Below are 20,098 nucleotides of genomic sequence, written 5' to 3' on the forward strand. Positions count from 1 at the left end.
AAAAAGACAAAAATCCCCAGAGAACTAGAGGTTAGCTAAAAAGTGCACATTTTAGAATTTTTTGAGACAAATTTTCTGACCATAACTTTGGAACTAAAATATCACAGAGTCACTGCTGATGAGCCTTCTTCTATCCAGGAAACAAAGAGCTCTCATTACTTAAAAAGAAGCCTACGGGATTAAAGCAGAAAGTTATATCAATATGCTATATTCGTTGATCAAATAACATTTTTTTTTTTTGGATGGACTCCCATTGATTCCTTGTTGGGACCGTTCATGAACTCCACAATCTTAAGTTTTTTGTTTTTTAATCAATTATGACCCAAGCCAAAGACATACACTAAATGACAGAATCAGGGGCTGTGTGTTCCTCTCTAATAAAGAAGAAAAGCCTGGATATGCAATGAGGGCACATGGCTACCTGAATCTAGATGTACTTTTTTTTTTTTTCTAGAAGCTCCAGTTTTCTCTCCCAGGCAGAAGGGCAGATTTAGACTTACCTCCAGATTGACACAATCCCGAACTAATTGGCGGTTTGGTCCAGAACATTATTGAGATAGATATCACAAAAGTCATATGCTGAAGACAATGAAATCATCTGAAACTTGTCCAGTTAACTATATTGCATTACACTACCATTCTGTAAAATGTGTCAAGAGGAGATAGGAGGAGAAAATATATATCATAATAGTGTACTGAATCATATAGACAGACTTTATTGTATTGATGTTATAAGTTATTTCACCTTTGGAAAATTTGTGGATAAGGTTTTTTCAGAATGGAAACGTGACTTAAAAGTCAATTGATGTTGTAAGTTATATTTTGGATATATATGATTTCGGATGTGGCACATTTAAATAAATATTTCCTGTATATTTCTGTTTTAAGATATGCAATCTTACACATGACGAAATGTATTTGTTAACACACCTATTTCAGCAAAAAACTTGCTAGCAACCAGTCATAAATATTTAAAAAATACATTATTGGTGAATCAGAGTCCTTCCTAAGTACATAGGAGCTGATCTGTATAAAAGCACTGCTACACCTAATTTAGTAGACATTACAGGCTTCCTTTAAATTCTGGTTTGTCATAAAAAGGAAAGGAGTGGATGGGCTTTGGGCTTGTGCTGAAGGAACAATGCAGTTGCCCGAAGGTGCACAGTGCTTACATTTAGGATTAGTTTAAATTTTTTTTCTTCGTCCAAGCTGCATCATCCTAGTTCAAGCTGCTTTTGCTTTCCCACTGATCCCATCAACACAAGTCCACACAATACAAGTTGCAAGATTCATCCATTTACGTTCACCACTCTAATCTTAGCGAACCCAGCAAGTCTATATCCACCTTTAAAACATTTGCAGGCCAACGTTATATATGTAGCAACTGACAGTTCATGCACATATGAATCACTTCTGGCTGTTTGTGAAGTCTCATTTAAAGTACTTTAAAATCTTTTCCAAAAATGGACATTCATTTTTAATGCAAAGAACTAATTTACAGCGACTGGTTTGGAGAGAGCTAATATTAAAATGATAGGCTAGTATGGACGGACAAAAGCACCAGTTTGTAGATTTAGGATTTAACTTTGCATATTTAAAATTTGACTGCATGTTTTTTGTTTACAAATTTTTGTAAGGTCATTGGTGGCGCAATTAAATAATATTAATAAATTTATTCAATAATTAAATTTTTATATGTGTGTGTCATAAGTGAAAAGTTATTACAAAATTAAAATTGTTTAACTAAAAAACAAAAAAAAACACATTAATTGTGTTACATGCTCACAATATATTGTCAGACTCGCACAATGGAGCAATAGAGGGCTATTATGGCTATGGCACTGATCATTTCACTGAGGTCATTAAGAGGCTAGACCGAGCAGCAGAAGCATGGGTCAAGTCCAGCCTGGACTGGTCGACGCAACGACCTGTGGAGATCATCAAAAGAGCCAGATGTCGTTGTATGGAACAGGGCCCCATTCACAGCTCCCAATCAGGATTATCCAGGTCTCCTCCTATGTACAGAGGGAGGTGAATTGTAACTAACACAGGGCAGGCGGCACCCCGCCATTCCTGAGTTTCCCTCAATTATACAAATATTTAGTTGGATAAAGAAACATGGCAAGCATTTTTACAAAGGGTTTTTCAGCTTTCTTGCTCTATCCATTAATTGACAGTTACAAAAATGTTGCTAAAATCCCCAATGCTGAGAAGTTCTGTAAATGCTTGTGTTAGAAAACAGTGTCACTCTCATTATTGCATGCAAGACTTTGTTGTGGCTGCAGCAATTGTAAATGAGGGGGGAAAAAATTACAATTATAGCTAAATGGCAGGCAGAACTGGTGGGCTGCTGCTTGTACATAGGCCTGGGAAATATGCCAGAAAGTAGTAACAGGGAGGGAAAATAAGTTTATAGACATGAAAAAAAACAAATTAAATAATTGAAATATTTTATTTTATTGAGAATTTAGAAAATAATATTAACCAAAAAAATAAATGGAAACAAATAATAATTACCCAAGAGGAACACAAAATGGCCAAAAGAAAAAAAAATATGGATTGAAATTTATAAAAAAAAAAAACTAATCAAAATTAGAACTTGGTAGATATATAAAATGATAAAGTTTCATTAAATCACTTGATCAGTTGGTAATACTAATATAGGAGTTGTAGTCTACACCATGATATCTAGTGCTCCTGGCTTCTTCTAAGTTGGCGATGCCACATTTATGGGCACGTGACCTTATCACAGCTCCTGATCTTAAAGCTCTTTCCTTACATGCTTACAAGTAAACCGCTTTTGGATTAGGGCCTACAGAGAATAGATTGTGGATGTACAGTACTGTATATCCCAGCCAGCTTGGAGAACAGAAATGTCTCCTACACTTACTGGATTTAGGTATAAATGGAATAAGAGGAAATACTATGATGGGATACCCATAAATTAAGTTATCCTTTATAAAAAAAAAAAAGAACCTATTTGATTATTATGACAAGCAACTTTGCGCTCTTGTAAAGTTTGCAACTGAATTGGGATAAGAAGATGAGAATGCTGATCAGTTTCTTCTAGTCAAGGAAGGGCCAGGTACCCTGATAGTAACAGAAGCCAGGGTATTTGTTTGTTGTGGCAGTGTATTAGTTATAATATACAATGTTATTCCTTAGTTAAGGAATTTGAAGATGACAACAAAAAAAATATATGGAGATGCAAAAGTTTTACAAATAAATCATCATATGTACAGTGAAATCCACCCTGCTGTGTCCAAAGACATGAAGGTGGTTTTTAATCTCTTATCTAGACAAAATGACGCTATTGATGTTAGAAAAATGAGAGGTTTAATCGAGTCCCGACGCGTTTCGCCTTTTGGGACTCGAGGGACTAAGGTATTAAACAGGGCGTCTGCAGCACAGCTTCAAGGATGTTGAGGCTGTCCTTCGGACGCCCTGTTTAATACCTTACCACCACACTGAACTATCAATAAACTGGGATATCAATATACTATCTGCTTACTCATTTCCTACAATTCAACATAATCACACTATCAGTGATCAATTGGATCGCATTGGACAATTTTCATCTGTCATTGAGACCTTGATAGATTATCTAGAACTTCCCAATCCCACAATATCTTAACTAATCATTGTAGGTAGCGGTTTCAAACAACTCCCCCCAGTACTGATCCTCTTATACATTACAGCCAGACCTCATGAGAATAATTTATCTGAACTTTAGGGATGCACTGCCTCAGTCGTCCCCCATTAAATATATATAGTCTTATCTCAGATATGTATTTTTGTTCTCAATGGTCCCCTGACTCACTCGAACCTCTCATTTTCTAACATCGATAGCGATATTCTGTCTAGATAAGAGATTAAAAACCACCCTTATGTCTTTGGACAGAGCAGGGTGGATTTCACTGTACATATGATGTATTGTTTGTAAAACTTTTGCACCTCTATATATATTTTTTTTTTGTTGTCATCTTCAAATTCTTTAACTAGGGAATAACATTGTATATTATAACTAATACACTGCCACAACAAAAAATACACTGGCTTCTATTCTCTTTTCTTTTATATTTTGAATAAAGTTTGCAACTATTTCACCTATTATTCCTTTACTATGTGGTGTCATTGACCCAGAACAAGCAAGTGAATGTCAAAAGATTGGATATGTACATACTTGGTCATGACAGCCCAGGAAAATCCATCTTTATAAAAGAGCTAAATTAACATTGCTGCTCCTCTAGTATTAAACGGACACTTTGAAATTTTCATCTAAGAACAACAGAACTTAAAGTGGAACTACTTTGAACAATGGTCGATCAGTCAGGTTTCTATTACAGAAATTGATAAGTTATGTTCCTTTTGCAAAAACTGATTAACACCAAGCTGCCAAATTATGTCCCTTTTGCAAAATATGATGAGTTGCGCATTGGCAGCTCCGCATTTGTTGCCAGGGATACCCAATACCAGCGTCCCTTGCGCATGTCGGGAATGCATGAACCCAGCCCATCCAGCCAAGATGGCCAATAGTCAAAGGTAATTTTCGGGGAAAAAAGGACAAAGATGGTGACTCCCTGTGATGGAGCTGGAACAAGTGAGTGTTACAACTCTGATCTTTCATAGATACAGACCAGCGGGAAAGCAAGGTCATCCAGGGACAGGAAATAGGTATGTGTAGGATCATCATGTGTACCTAAAGCCTGAAAATGAAAGGACAAGTGAGCTTTAATGCATTACATTTAATGTGCAAGTGACTATAAATTTGTCCCTATAGACTTCAACCACAGCCAACAACAAATACTGTGATCATACTACAACTGTCATCTCTATGTGGGCACCTTAGCCCAAGAGAAACAAGTTGAGATAAGATAAAGAGAAAATATGGTTCCAGTCTTGTCAGAATAAAAGTTTAAAGAACTGAGAGGGGTGGCTCTGTGATTTCCGGCAGAGTTATCAGACACTTGGAAATGTTGCACCGACACATTCTTTACCATTAGCTGTATTTTTTTTATCTAATATGTGTAGCTGTATTTTAATTATCTATAAGTAACCAAAACTGTGACCATTTATTTTGAAATTCATGTCTGCTTCTTATATTTATCTAGTTTTTTTTTTCATCTAGGCAACTACACAACTAAGGATACAAAAACAGCCTGAGACAGCAATAAATAAAATTAATTTCGTACATCTGGCTGATGTCAAGTGCAAAACATTTCCCTAATCGTCTTGCTGAGCTTCGTGTGGGACAAGAGCCGGCAAGGATCAGTAAACGGATGCTTAACAAATTATTGGAGGGTGCAGGGGTCAGGAAGACTGAACCACAGAAAGCTCTCGCTGGAGAAATATTAAAATGCTGGATTTCTTGGAGAGGCAGGGCTAAAGAGGAGCAGTTTTAACGAGAAGCTGAGTGCGCTCAATCACACGTACAGAGAAATTGAATCCACAAGAGCCCTTAAGGAATGGAGGAATTTGCAGCTTTACAAAGTACAGCACTTAAAAAGAACATGTGTCAAATGCTACTCAGCCATGAGAGGGAATTCAATAGCACTACAGCAACAATGGTGTCCAGCCTTGAGATGTTGGTCATTTTAACTCAGCCCTATCTGGAAAGAAGATTAAAGAATTATCACCATTTTCCAATTTCTAATTTAGTAATTTCAGGGAACTTCAACGGCTTATTTGAAGACTTTTATTACTTTATTTACACTCATTCCTTGTGACTCCAAGACAGAAATCAATGAGAAATCTTTCCAGCAGGGCAGAGATAGCTAGATATGGGGAATATACCCTTACATACATTTCAACTTGCTCCACATTTATGCAATATTTCAGTGTGCAGCCCTATCTGGGCATCTTCTCTTAGAAAGCCTCCCTGCTGTGTCCTCCTCTTCATGGATGTTTTCAGGGCAGAGGATGTGTGGTGACAAGTGCCACACAGGGAATATAGTAGAACAGTGACAGATCATTTAGTAGGATGGGGACATGGAGATAGAAAGGACAACTGTGCTAGTAGTAAAGTTGATCCTAAAAAGTATATATCCTAGGACAGGTAGTGTGTTAGGACTACAGAACTTTACCACCCCCTTCCTCTACTCTATAATGCACAATGTTGTTAGCTCACTACAAGTAGTTTCACTGGAGTTTTTGCAGGATTATATGTCCCAATCATACCAGGAAGCATCAACTATTTTCTCCTGGCAATATTCTGAAATTATTGTTTTGCCTTCCAGGCCTGAAACAAAGATTTTCTTTAAAGCAAAGTAACCCTTAACAAGTGCAAGTAAGAGCTTTCAGTAAAGGGGTTAAAAGTAGAGTTTCCTTTATAGCCCCACCATCATTCCACCAAAACAAAACTGAAAAAAACTTCACAATTAGCTCTGTGGACTGGAAAACAGGACAACAAAAACAGCAAGGTCTGCCACTGCTTCATGTTTTAATTTCTCACGGATTGCCATCTGGAAAGGAATACAAATGAAAAATGGGATCTTCTTTTTTCTACTGTACCACTGCCTTTCAGAGAAGGGATTATCACCTTGAGAAAAGAAAATCTTCCTGCAGCCTATTTAACTCATTTACTGGCGGAATGGGAAACTGAAGCAACCGTATCATTAGGAGAAAATGGATACCTTGAGGGTTTGCTAAGCCCGTCACACGTTATCATCCTATCAAGTGTTTCCTGAGAAGGTTAGTTTACCTTTTTCCTGTGACAGGACAAGAAAGGCATTTTAAACTGTTAAACCCCAAGCACATCCAGTGCTGCCTGTTTTCTGCATTCTGAGACTTTCAACTCTTGGTCTCTTTTCATTTTTTTTTTCAATTCTTTTCGCAGCGCTGAAGAATGTATTCACAAGTGCAGCTCTTGACAATCCTGTGCAGTAATTATTGGGCAGCTGACAATGAGATGTGAACAATTACTGAGCCTTTTTTTTTTTTTTTTAGAAGGCACACTAATAAAGTCATTAGATGCTGCCCCTTGTCTGAAGTTACAGGAACACACGGTATTGTGTCCAGGGGACAATTGCTGCTGGCAGAATGCAAACCTCGAGTTAAACCAGGCTGAAAATTGATCTTGACATTTGGTTAAAGCTGACACTATAATCAAAAGCCCAGCAGAAAGGGAGACTATGACTGAGGGATACATAAAAAAAGAAAAAAAAAAGTATCTTAACTTCTGCCAAGTTACTACACTGAACAATCTGGCTCCTAACATTAAGAACCTGCCAATGTATCTTAAAAGAATGTGGAAACAAAATATGAAAATAGTCCAACCAACATCTTTGTAGTTTACAGCAAATCTTTTGCCTTAGTAATACATGTAAAAGCGGTACTAACTGTGGTTCCTCTCGCCGACCAGTACAAACAGTAGGTGGCTGGAGGTACCATTGTAAGCAGCAGGGAACACAATGTCCATCACACTCTTAAGGGTGGGATACCAGGAGCAATGATATCATAGGAAGGAAAAGGTAATTTAACTTGGGCAGATTAGTATTAAGATAAAAGTTTTACAACCTGGCCACCTTTTTAATCTTTTACATGATGACTTTATTGTTTTGAAGCACATTTTTTTGTGTTTAGTGGTCTGGTGTTGAGTACAGTATAAAAAAAATATATAAAGCTACCATGAGATTTAACTTGGTAACAAGAAATCAAATTGCAAAATATTTTTGGTTGGACGCTAGCCTTTACAATGTACTCAAGGTAAACAACCACAATTTATTTCCTCACTTAGACTCACTAAAACCATATAGTTGCCTTTATGGTGCTCTGAATGGTCAAGCTTAATATTTGCAAAATAGCAGGCCAGGTGATTTAGGGGCCCCGGAAAAAGGGCCCTCTTGTGTTTGGGAAAGACAGAACAGCACAGAAATGTGACAGGAGGCCACAAATACCCACCCTGAAGAAATGTGCTAAGCCAACTCATCCTGGATGTAGTTAATGAGATAAAACTCCAACAATATATGGGAAGGTCTGTATGACCTAATTGGTGCCATTTCTCCTCCACAGCATTTTTGAGGTCTAAAAAACTGAGGCAAATTTAACAACATATCTTGCAAGACACAAGTAGAAACTGTGCTTTACCATGCAAGAATAATGAAGTATTATGGAAAATCTCAGCACAATTGTGATTTTCAAAATGTTGTTGGTCTAAACCCTTTATTGCTAATATACCAGTCATAAAATAACAGCTGTAATCTGATGAGTTACTACTGGCAACAGAGTTTTTTTCTTTCTTCATTCTATAGAAATCTTCACTAGTGGAAAATGAAGAATCATCTCTGTAAAATGACATCTAGAGTGAACAGCTGTGGACAGGATGAGAGGGTCTGCACTCAGTGAAAGCACACCCCAGGTATCTGTCCGACCGGTAAATGCCCATTACTATTGTATCCAAGTTCTGCTACTTAATAAACTCCTCGGGTAAAAACATAACAAAGCAATTACATGGCCACCGATGGTCACTCATAGAAATCCTTGTGAAGCAAGGTCTTTTTTCCTAATGAAACTACACTGCAATTTTCCTTATTGTAAAAGAAAAGGGACCTGCCGAATCAAACAGGGAATACGACAAAGAAACAGCAGGTATCCTCCTGAATTGAGCCACTACAGATGGTTCTGGAACTGCCAGGAGTTATGGATAAAAGGCTTGGGGGACTTCTGTGGTGATAGTTAATGTTCACAGTAGTATAGGGGAGTTTACTGAACAAAGTACGGAGTTCAGTTTAGATGAAAGGGCCCCTGAGTTTTATTTGAGGAATGTTTTCCTTTCTTTTCAAATTTCTACTCAATGTTAAGAAGCAAAGCACTGCTCAGCTTCTTTCCATACTGCTATATGGGATGATATGGTCCACCATAAACCAGGGAACAAATAAAATTCTAGAGGAGCAGTGTAGGGATTGTGATATATCTTTCTATCACAATCCCTGCATACGCAACATATGAAGACAAAATTTAAAATGAATAAATGGCCAAGTAAATTCTCCCTTACCGGGCTCTGTTGGACTCTCTGGTCATGTCCCAGGCCCATGTTATGAAGTTCTGACTCAGATACGAGACAATAGATTCTGCACAAAGCATCTGTGAGCAAAAGACATTGGTGAGGACACTCTCGTCGTGGTGGAGGTAGATGGCGAGAAGTTTTCTCTGTAGGGAAAAAAGAAAGAAGAAACATTACAACAATAGGTCTCTGGATTGCATATATGTTGGCAACCAAAAAGAAGAACAAAGAAATTCAACGATGGCAAACTAAGTACTTTCATTTTTAAGTTCCTTAAATAATGGTCAATGTCACACATTCATATAAAAAGGTCTGGTGGGTTGTTTAAGTCCTCAGATCATTTTTGGTGCTGGGCTAAGCTGGCAGGGAGTCCAAAGATATGCCATTACCAATGGTCTATTCATGTCTAGTATATTTAGAGAATGTACCAGTGAATATAAAAATCCTCAAATATGAACAAAAGATCCATCAAATGTTCGATCAGTCAGGTCATTATTGCAGAAAGGGACAGGCAAGGTACCTTCTGCAATAATCATTCTTCACTGCCTGATTGCTGGATTGTCAAAAAAGCATTTGCAACTCAGCTTTGGTTGTCAGAATACCCATTAATCCTAGTTTTCCCTGCACTCACCTGGCCTGAATGAACTCCTGTGTGCGGGAGTTACGTCACCCTGGCTTGGCCAATCAAGATGGCCACAGATCACAGGGACAAAATGAAAGTGATCGTCATTTTATAAAATTATTTCCTTTTGAACTATTAAAATAATATATTTATCTCCTTAAGCCCAGGAAAAAAAATCTAAGTGTCTTGTTTCAAATGATGTACAATCAGCATGTATAAAAAAGCTAAAAAGATCTTCTATAATGCAGCTGTCTATGGTAAATATACTGATAATCAAGCATTTAACATTCTAACCCTATTTTTAGAGCACATTCATTCCACTGAAGAAATCATGAAAGCAAGGGAGTCAGGGCACTAATCAATCACTGGCTACTTAATCTTAGGATTTCAGGCTCTGGGCACAGTGATACTGCATGAAGATACAGCAGTATTCAGGTATACTAACTTAGAGTAGGTTCAGACTTGCTTTAGGATCAAGTGATCCTGCTCCGCTCCCAGCGGCTGGCACCTCGCCACCTGCTTGGTCAGTCGCACTGCAGTCCTGGTTCTTAAAGAACATTGGACAGCTGGCAGCAGTAAGACAGTTCAATGGAGCAATCAGGCAGGTAAGAAAGAATATTGTAGAAGGGACATTGCCTGTCCCTTTCTGCAATAATGAACTGCTTGAGTGAACATTTTTATAAAGTGGAACTTTAGTTTTAAGTGTTAGATAGAGCAAGGAAGGGTTACAATTTGTATTGCAGTTTTTGTCCCTGCTGGGTAAATCATTGTATTTCTCCTGGTAATTATTGTCACTGGGACAAAAGTGAAAGAAGGAGAAACAGCTTTACCTACTACTGAAAGCAATGATCACATTGCCGGTAAACACAAAGCATAATCAATTACAGCAAGCCTCTTAACTACATGGGTTCAGGAACAACTGACCCCTCTACATGCCCTTTATTTGTGCCCTAATATGAATGGAAACACATGCTCAGAGGATGCTTAACATTGCCTCCTGGATCTTAGAGATGGCAGATTGGTTCCTACACACATTGGGTTCTACACACATTTTTGCTACAGCTTCCCATTAATTGAAGCCCTCACATATGGGTATCGTAACACAGGGAAAAGATCAAGTGAGGTTTCCATCATCTGTTCTGCATTTCAAAGTGCAACTTCCATGCAAAATCCTAAGTTACTGTGCTAGAATCTTTCTAAGTCCCATTCTAAGTAGGGAAGGGTAAGGGGCTGTTTACACAGTGATTAAGCCCTTAGAATAAGCTCCCGACTCCTGCAGTGAGAGCCCAACAATTATTCATCTGAACCAATTCACAAAGCTGGGGAATATTAAACCCCCATGCTGAGAGGACAGGCGAATGCAGGCTGGTGAAGAGGGCACAAACTCCTTGAAAACCACTTGTACGGCCTTCATTATTTTCCCCTGCAAGGAAATCTTAGGAAAGTGTTTAGTTAAAGAAAAACCCACATTGACCTTGCTCAAAACCTTTTAATCTGTCCTTTGTCACGGTCCCGCTTTGTGTTTGGGGCTGGCATTTTTAACACCCTTCCCAATCCCCTTTTCTCTTCAGGAGCAAGACAAAAAGTAAAATAAATACAAAAGTGCAGAGAAAAAAAGAGAACCTGCAGAGAAAACACTCATATCCCAAAACATAACTCGGAGGGGGAAAAAAAAAGGAGTGGTAAAACAAAGACTGTGCTCTGAACATTGTACAACACTGACACAATAACTGAAGCTGTAGGTTGGTTGATGCAGCTTGGGACCCAGAGAAAGTGTATCTGAGCTCATTCCCTCCACTATATCATGGTAACAACAGTACAGCTTACATACAACAGACTAGGCATACGGTCAGGTGACATCTGTCAAACAGAGCACAAACCAATATGAACTCAGTTTGGCTATCTACACACTTGGTAATATGAATGACCATTATAGAACCTAGTCTTAGAACTGCTCACTTGTTTTTTTAGGTATCAGAACTGAAGTTGTCATCCTACCCATTACTACTTTGTGAATCAATGCCATAAAACAAGCATGTCAATGCCAGGTGTAAATACAACTAGTATGCACATGACTTTTTATGGTCAGTAACTCATTAAGGAATACATGGAAAGGGGCACCCTAAACCGTTAAGTACAGCTTGGAGCTTTTACCATCAGAGACAAGTCAGCAAAGGCAGCTTTCATATTCCTATCCTGGCATATTCCCTGTGCACCCAAAGTAGAAACTTTGTGAACATTACCTAATTTTCTTCCTTTGGCTTGTACATGCTGGCAAATGATGCATTGTGCTCATTGGAAAAGGCTTAGACCTAGGTTCTTCTTTATGAGAAATACTGTGGTCTTTGGAAAAATTCTAAAGACAACACAAGGTCGCTGGATAGGACCCTACAGCAATGAAGACAATATCAAATTCTCTTATCAAAAATTTAAAAAAATAAAAATAAAAAAAATACTTTAGGAGCTTTAATAGCTTTTTTTTTCCAATCTATCCGCATTGCTGTTTACCTAAAACCAAGACAGGAAATTAGATATATTTCCAAAGGGACATCTGGAGCCCCACCAAGGCAGAGCAAAGCAACAGGTTTAGATAACAGCCTTTTGCCACCTTGAATGGGCAAAGTGATTGTGTCATAAATTGAGGTTATGTTAGGGTAAGGTTAAGATTGGAAAAAACTTTGTCTTGAAGCAGAATTAAAGTTCTGCTTTTAGGAATACAGGATCAGGCAGGTCATTATTGCAAATGCAAATTAATGCAGGGACAGGCAAATGCCCCTTCTGCAATAACCCGTCTTACCTGCCTGATCACGGCAACTTCAGGTTATCTGGAAAAAAAGATGAATTGCGCAAGTACCTGGTACTCCTCTATGTGTTGTTTTAGGAAATAGCTTGAAAATTCAATTTTTTATCATCTTATGAGCTTTTATACTTGAATCAAGGAAAAAAAACATTATTGTCGTACATCAGCAAAAATGACTAGGTGCCCAAGTTGTTTAGGGGGATCACCAAACTAGACTATTGAATAAAGTTCTCTTTGGCCACAGACAAACAGAATCCCTCCTCTAAAGACCACCATGTGTTGCTGTCCACAGTAATATGTTTATACATTCCGCTATCCCTGAGCTCAGCCTAATCCTTGCAGTTGGTGACTATGCAGTGACATATAGTATCAAATTATCCTTCAAAATATTAGTAAGCTCTATCTACAAGACCACCCTGGTCAATGAATCATAGTCAGTCCAAAACATCATCAAGATGTGTTTTACATGACTTCCAGCAGAAAAGCCACACTGTCTTTGATCTTTTAATCTCATTCTTATTTTTTCAAGTGATTTCATTAGTTTTGCTGCTATTGAGTTAACCAGGGGCATCCTACAAGTTTTCAGGTTTATTATACCAGTCATGTCATGATTTACATCAAGAGCATGCCAAGAAGTAATAAATGGGCAGGCAAATAGGGGAGCAAAAATATGTCAGATGATATTACTTTCACCCTAGGGGAGATGCTGCATCCACCCTTAGCAAATAAAGAAAGATTATAGCTTTTTTATTTAAGAACATAATTAGCATAGATCACAAATACCAGAAACCCATTTTCCTCACTTGTGGGAGTCCTCTGACTAACCATATATACCAGTGTTTCTCACCCAGGGTTCCTCCAGAGGTTCCTTGAGGAATGAATAATTTGTGCCTTCCAGGTCAGTTTAAGTGATACAAATAATCTTTTTGGCTATCTGTAAGAATGATATTCTTTCTACTGTCCAACAATATACCACGCATTCTTCCTTCTGACCACCAAGCTAATACACTGAGCTGTGGATGTGCTAATTACAGAAGGGGTTCCCCAAAGACCTGAAAGTTACTTCAAGGGTTCCCCCATGTAAAAAGGTTGAGAGAGGCTATGCAATGTACTTCAAGAGTAATTAAATGCCAACTCCAGGAAATTAATTTTCTTTCTTTTTTTTGTGCGTCATTATGTTAGATCAGGAACATTCTAAGACTCACAAGTATACTTGTGAAAATGTTATATGTACAAATGATGGGAATTCAGAAACATATAAAAATGTGAATACAGCATACAAGTCTTTTTCTGCAAATGGCAAAGAATACTGGGAGCTGCTGATGAATCCTCTTGGGCTATAGAATGAGTCATAAAGAGTTCCATTTATGTAAAGATACAGGAAAGAGTAATTCTGAGTGTGCAAAAGAGGGCTCTTCGGCTGCAAAGTGGCCCCCAATGAGCAGGACTTGAAGGGGATTTCATTAAATCGGGGCAGAGTGTGATATCGTGAGAAACACGTTATCAAATGGAGTGTTTTACTTAGTGATTAAGTAGATACCAGTTCACCAAGTTGGCCAAATCCCCCCCTAATCCCGCCACTCCAATAAACATTTAATGAGCAGAGCAGTTCAAAAAGGCTGGCGGGGGATTTAAACCTTCAATCTTGTTTTTATTGACTGTGGAAACTCAATTTCGAATGCCGGTTCATCTGCTCTCTGACGATCCTCCAGCGTTTGATATTAAACGTTAGATAGAAAAGTGAGAAATTACAAGGATAGAAATAGACCTAAGGATACCAAACATGCCTGCTGTGAGATAACTAAGGGCTGTGAAAACAGAGAGGGAAGACAACTTTCCACAGCTGCAGTAGAGCTCTGAAGAGTAATTAAAAGGTATATTTTTCTCTATGAGGTCATTCTTCCATGCATTTGATATTCTTTCCATAGTCTTATTATCTTTCTGACCTACATTACTAAAATATAAGCTAAAATGCTTCCAATTTTAAAATGGGTAGTATAGGCAGTTGTATTTATATAAGTAAATACATATAAACCTTCTAATTTGCCTAAGCAAAAACTATAAAAAATATTTTACCATTCAGTGAGATTAAAACTCATAATTGAGTCCCTTATCTTACTTTCCCACATCATGGGTCTATGGCAAGATTTTAGGAACACTGAGAACTCCTAATCTCATGAGGAGACTCTTTGGCGCAGTGTACAAGCCTCTTGTGAGATTTGGGGTGTTTGACTTCCTTAAATCTCACCAGACGTCACCCTTTTGGGTACATAAGCACGCTGTACAATTTTAACTAATAGATGGCATTTTCACATCAAGGAGTCCTAAAGGTCTGCTTTAAAAGACACACAACAAACAATGAGAATTTATTTTGCATTGTATCCTGTAAACACAGTCCTAATGGCAAACACACTTAGCTATAACACAAAAACTTCTGAGAAATAACTCACATCTCTTGCTTTCCCATAAAATGCCTCCTGGAATGAAGCTTCCAGTGATCCAATGAAGAATACGGGATGGGACTCACCATACCTAGAGTGGGAAAAAAAGCAATTAAATCCCAATATTAATTCAATAGTCACCCAAATTGTACTGAACTATTATGAACTATTACCAGTATATGAGCAGGCTCACTGATCAATATGGAGAGTGTGAGTACTGGGGAAACTCAACTACAGAAGTCAGCTACATTTTGCATAGCAGAGCACTCAGGATTTCAGGCTCACCAGATATACCAAACAATGCAATGTGTGTTTGACAGTAATGTCCATTCTAAAGGTGGTCTAGGTTGACATTTAGGTACCCCATTTAGGGTAAATTAACAGACCCTATAAAGCCCATTCCATTAGGCCACTAGGCCTCACGGTAAGAGGTCACATTCTCCCTCATATCTAGCCACACCAGGCCTTTTGTGTTGGCTCTGAGATAGCAACAGAGAGTTTGTAAATACAAGGAAGTGTACGAATGCATTCAGGGGGTTTGGATTTTAAAGTGAATGGGCAAAGTGAAAGTCTTTTCCAGAATCATTCAGTTCTAGCATTTACATATCTAGAAAGCATAGTATAAATTTAAGATCTTTCGCTGTGTATGCAGATGCAGTACTGGCATAAACCTAATGAAGAATCATGATGCCTGTACAAATCCACCGGCAGTTTTAACCAGTCATATAATGTAATCCTCTGTTGCTAAATCAGTGTCAAGTTCCTAATGCTGAGTAACTATCTGTCTTACCTAAGTAGGAGATTGAATACAAACAACAAACCTGACATATTATTCTCAGCATGAGTCTGCTGTCAATCTAAATTCCTGAAAGGAAGGAATATAAACTGGTATTGGTAACAGGCAACAGTGTTCATTCTTTCTCCACTTAATTTAATTTACTGTTATTACTGTATTACTCTTCATTTACAAGTGTAGATAGACACCAACAGTTTAGGTTTTTTGCTCATAACTGAGCCTCCTTTTGCTTATATTTGCAAATGTGTGTATATATATATATATATATATACAGAAAATATACCTGTATACACATACACAGCCCTGCAAAGTTCAGCACCTTTGAAATGAAGAACATATGTTACCTGGAGGAGAATTCTGCTGTAAACTGCAGCAAAGCATCAGCTTCATTTTCAGCATTTTCAGGCACTATAAAAAAAAAAATATTTGCGTAAGTAGCAATCATGTATGAATGGCTGTTTCACATTAAATGACTATGTGTGAAGCTGTTGCAATAAAATGAGGGGTTGGAGGGAAACTGGGATAGGAGCAGATAATTAAGCACTGGCATCCCCAGAACTGACCATTAACACTTCTGGTCTAATCGTACTTGGAAACCGTTATAACTTGATAAGAAATCATTCTGCACAGAAAAGAGTTTTTGAACTACAATGCAGTTCAGCCAAGGGGTGTGGCGCCAATACCACAAAGAAGGGTTACTTTAGAACTGGTTGCCTTTCTTACTGGAAATGGTAAGTTTAACCTGCAATTATTACAATTCATCCCTTGACACAGGCAAATAGTTTGACTACCATTGATGGTGACAGAAGGAAATCGTCCTCCCCCTGAATGGCGAAAAGAAAATTGTAGTCAATATTGTCAATTTGCTGCTGTTGGCTTGAAGTATGAACTCTCCATAGATCAGGTGGAGGGGAGTATGTGAAAGACCACAGCTAAACTGCAGAGTGTTGAGAAGGCCACACAGAGGAGATCTGGTCATAAAAGGGACAAGAGAATTCAATATGAAATTGGGGGGGGGGGGGGGGGGTGAGCGGAAGAAGGCTGATTAAGAGCATACTGAGCATGCACTTTTCACATTACCCGTAACTGGCCAGCTTTGCTGTATAGATGGGTTGACTTACTCATTGGGGACTTTCGTAGAGCAGAAGACGACGACATTCCAAAGAGCTCTCCATCATCCACCCCAAATTCTGTAGCATCTTCAAAATCATCGCCATCACTATCACTAATCATGTGGATATCTGTACACTGTAAAGAAATAAGTAATTATTCCTTATAGACATAGAAGGTTTTTAGGGTTCATGGATAATTGTAGCACTTGTAGCGAATTGAGGGTCAAACCAAGCAAAGACTACTTTAGTCACATGTTTGTTGGGAAGGAATGTACATGGATTAGGAAATTCACCCAGTCTTATTGTCAGTCACTCTACAGTAACTGGTGCAAAATATTTGTATGCCAGGGAAAAAGGCTGCATCGCAGGAAAGAAATATCTTCCCACACTGTAGCACAAAAAAAAAAAATTTTGGAAGACCGTGATGCTGGATTTCACAGGGTATGAGCTACTGCAAGGTATGCAGACCTAACCAAAATGTTATATTCACTTTTATTTGAAAGTGTACCTGTTGTTGCATCAGGTGAATGAAAGCCAAACATGCATTACACTGCCAAAATGCACCTTTTTTGGTGTGTGAGGAAGCCCAGTCAAATAAATGGACTGTCTTATCACAATTACCACTAATATAGTACATTATTGAATGAGCCCTATAGCTGTCCCCCTTAGAAGTTCTGCATATCTGCTTATAATGTATTCTGCTAATCATTCTAATGCATAGTCATCGCTAAAGATCACTGCTGCTTATGTACATTTAATCATTGGTTCAGTTTGAATTGCCTGCATTTGTTAGTTGGCTCTATAAGATTCTTATATGCTTAAAGTGTGCCTAAACTTTAAACCTAAATCTCGCGCCTGGGTTGGGTGATGTAGAACGAAAAACCCGGAAGAAAAGACGAAGATAGCAGAATACGGAGCGCCAGGACTAGATGTAAGACACCCCCAGATGGATCAGACTGCCCTGCTGGATTGAAGTGTATTATTATTTTTTCTTGGCAGTTTTTAGTTTAGTTTCTCTCTAACCAAAGATGGCTTGAAAAATGACACTATTATTCAAATAAAAGCCTACAACTGAATAGGCATATATTACCAATGTTGTTTTACCATATCTGTTTTCATAAAGCGAAAATCAGGGCTTGTTAGTATATTCATCCTATAGATCTAAACTCTATAAAAAGTACAATGCCCTACAATGCGTTATCACCCTAGGACGGGACTACAGAAAAATTTACCAACTCCTCCATACCATTGGGAGGATTTGTATGTCCACAGAGACAGCTAGAAACAAAGTAACCAATAACAGGGTAAGCAGAGTACACAAGATGAAGAACAGCTCACAAAATTACTAGCAGGTTTAATATTATTAATATTACACTGTATTTCTATAGCGCCGACATATTACGCTGCGCTTTACATTGTCCATGGTTCTGTCACTAGCTGTCCCTCAAATGGGTTCACAATCTAATGTCCCTATTATAGTCATATGTCATTAGCACAGTGTAAGGTCAATTTTAATGGGAAGCCATCTAACCTAACAGCATTCTTTTGGAATGTGGAAGGCAACCAGAGTACCCAGAGGAAACCCACACAAACACGGGGAGAACATGCAAACTTCATGCAGATAGTGTCCTGGCTGAGATATGAACCTGGGACCTAGCGCTGCCAGGCCAGACTGCTAACCACTGAGCCACCGTGCTTCTCCATATGCACCAATTGAAGAGAGATAACATTCAGTATTTTTAATAGACCAATAGAGAGTGAGTTGGATAAGTTTGCCGTTAGGATTTACATACATTTTCATATAGTGTTTACCAACCAGGGTTCCATGGGTACTCTAGACATTTCTTAAGCAATAAGCAGTTTGTGCCTCTCAGTTTTAAAAGAAACAAAAGATAATTTTGGCTATCTGTAATCTATCAGCAATGAATGAGGCATTCTACTGACCACTATACTAATGTACTGGGACCTGTGGATATAGTAATTATAGTAGACATGAAATTTATTTTTAAGGTTTCTTGCCACAATAAAAAGCTTTAATATATTAATAGATAGAATGATATGAAGAAACGTACTACAACTAATCAGAAATGACCTTCATTAGTTCACACCTGTTTAGATTGATAACTGAGCAGCTGCAATGTGTTAAATACTCCTTGTACTGTTACTAAATAATGCAAACAGAAGCTGGAAAATATTTCTTGTTCTTTGTGAACAGGTAATGGAAACCAAGATATTGAAAAAAAAAAAAAAAGAAAACTCAAATTACCCAATAAACGTTATGCTAGTTAAACCTACTAGCGTTCAGGTTGTTACCTAAGCCAGGAACTTAACACCATTTTCAGATTCTTCAGTGAATTGAAGTACAATGGGTCTTTTCTATCAAAATGTTTAAAGCAAGGACTATATTTATTTCCCTGGTGCAACCAATCTCATTCAGCCTTTTAGTGCTACCTGCTACTACTGACCAATATTTTTTTTTAAGAACGGTGCAAGAGCAACTGTAATCCCTACAGAGATCAGTGCCTATGTACAGAATCATTCGGGCCAAAACCAAAGCACCGTGGAATGTCCTTGTTACTGAACATTGCTCAGTAGCTAGCATTTGGGTCTTACAGAACCAGGATCTTGGGATTAAAATGCTACTACTACATGGCTATATCAATGCATAAATAGACAGGTATTAACATATGTATAATAGATTCCAATCATCCATTCACAGTTTAAAGCGGACCTACATTTTAAGTATTAGGAGTGCTGTTAATTTGACTCCTCCTTGGTTGCTTTGTATGACTACACAATGGCTGATGTACAAAGAATAATGAAAAGAATAGTACTGCTACACCTTCCAGAAAAAAAAAATCTACCCACTGTTTCATGTGCATTTTAGAAAAAATGAAGACGAAAAGAAGAAAAAGAGGGCTTTTTGGCAAGCAAATATTAATGTAAAATACAGACAATATGTTTTTAGGCCACCTTGGCACTATACAAATACCAATACTGCATTATTCAAAAACTAAAATAATATCCCATTGATATAGATGCTTCCAGAATACGAAAAGCGATCACAGTTGTCTTTTTTTACGTGTTTCGCCTTTGCTGGCTTTTTCAGGGGTAATAACGACATGCGATAAAGAATATTTGGATGGTATTAGGAGATTTAGGATTACTTTTGAGGTCACTTTAAGGATGGAAAAATCCAACGTATGGAACAAAAGAGATATAATGATTAATGATCATAAGGATCCTACGTGTTTGATACCTGGGACAGCGATTGTTTATCATATACTGGACGAATCTCTATCAATGAGATATTATTTTAATTTTTG

At 37.9% G+C, this 20,098-nt stretch overlaps 1 protein-coding gene across 1 annotated transcript in view; it reads right to left on the minus strand.

The window, feature by feature from the left end:
* Positions 1-20,098, minus strand: part of FAF1 (Fas associated factor 1) — a 154,254-nt gene that overhangs the window by 37,003 nt on the left and 97,153 nt on the right. The window contains exons 10-13 of the mRNA XM_072419621.1: positions 16,782-16,908; positions 16,005-16,068; positions 14,874-14,955; positions 8,993-9,147 (exon numbers count right to left, since the gene is read on the minus strand). Coding sequence (XP_072275722.1) covers positions 8,993-9,147; positions 14,874-14,955; positions 16,005-16,068; positions 16,782-16,908 — 428 coding nt within the window. The remainder of the gene's footprint in view (positions 1-8,992; positions 9,148-14,873; positions 14,956-16,004; positions 16,069-16,781; positions 16,909-20,098) is intronic.

The sequence above is a fragment of the Pyxicephalus adspersus genome, chromosome 8 (assembly GCF_032062135.1).
Source record: "Pyxicephalus adspersus chromosome 8, UCB_Pads_2.0, whole genome shotgun sequence".
NCBI lineage: Eukaryota > Metazoa > Chordata > Amphibia > Anura > Pyxicephalidae > Pyxicephalus > Pyxicephalus adspersus.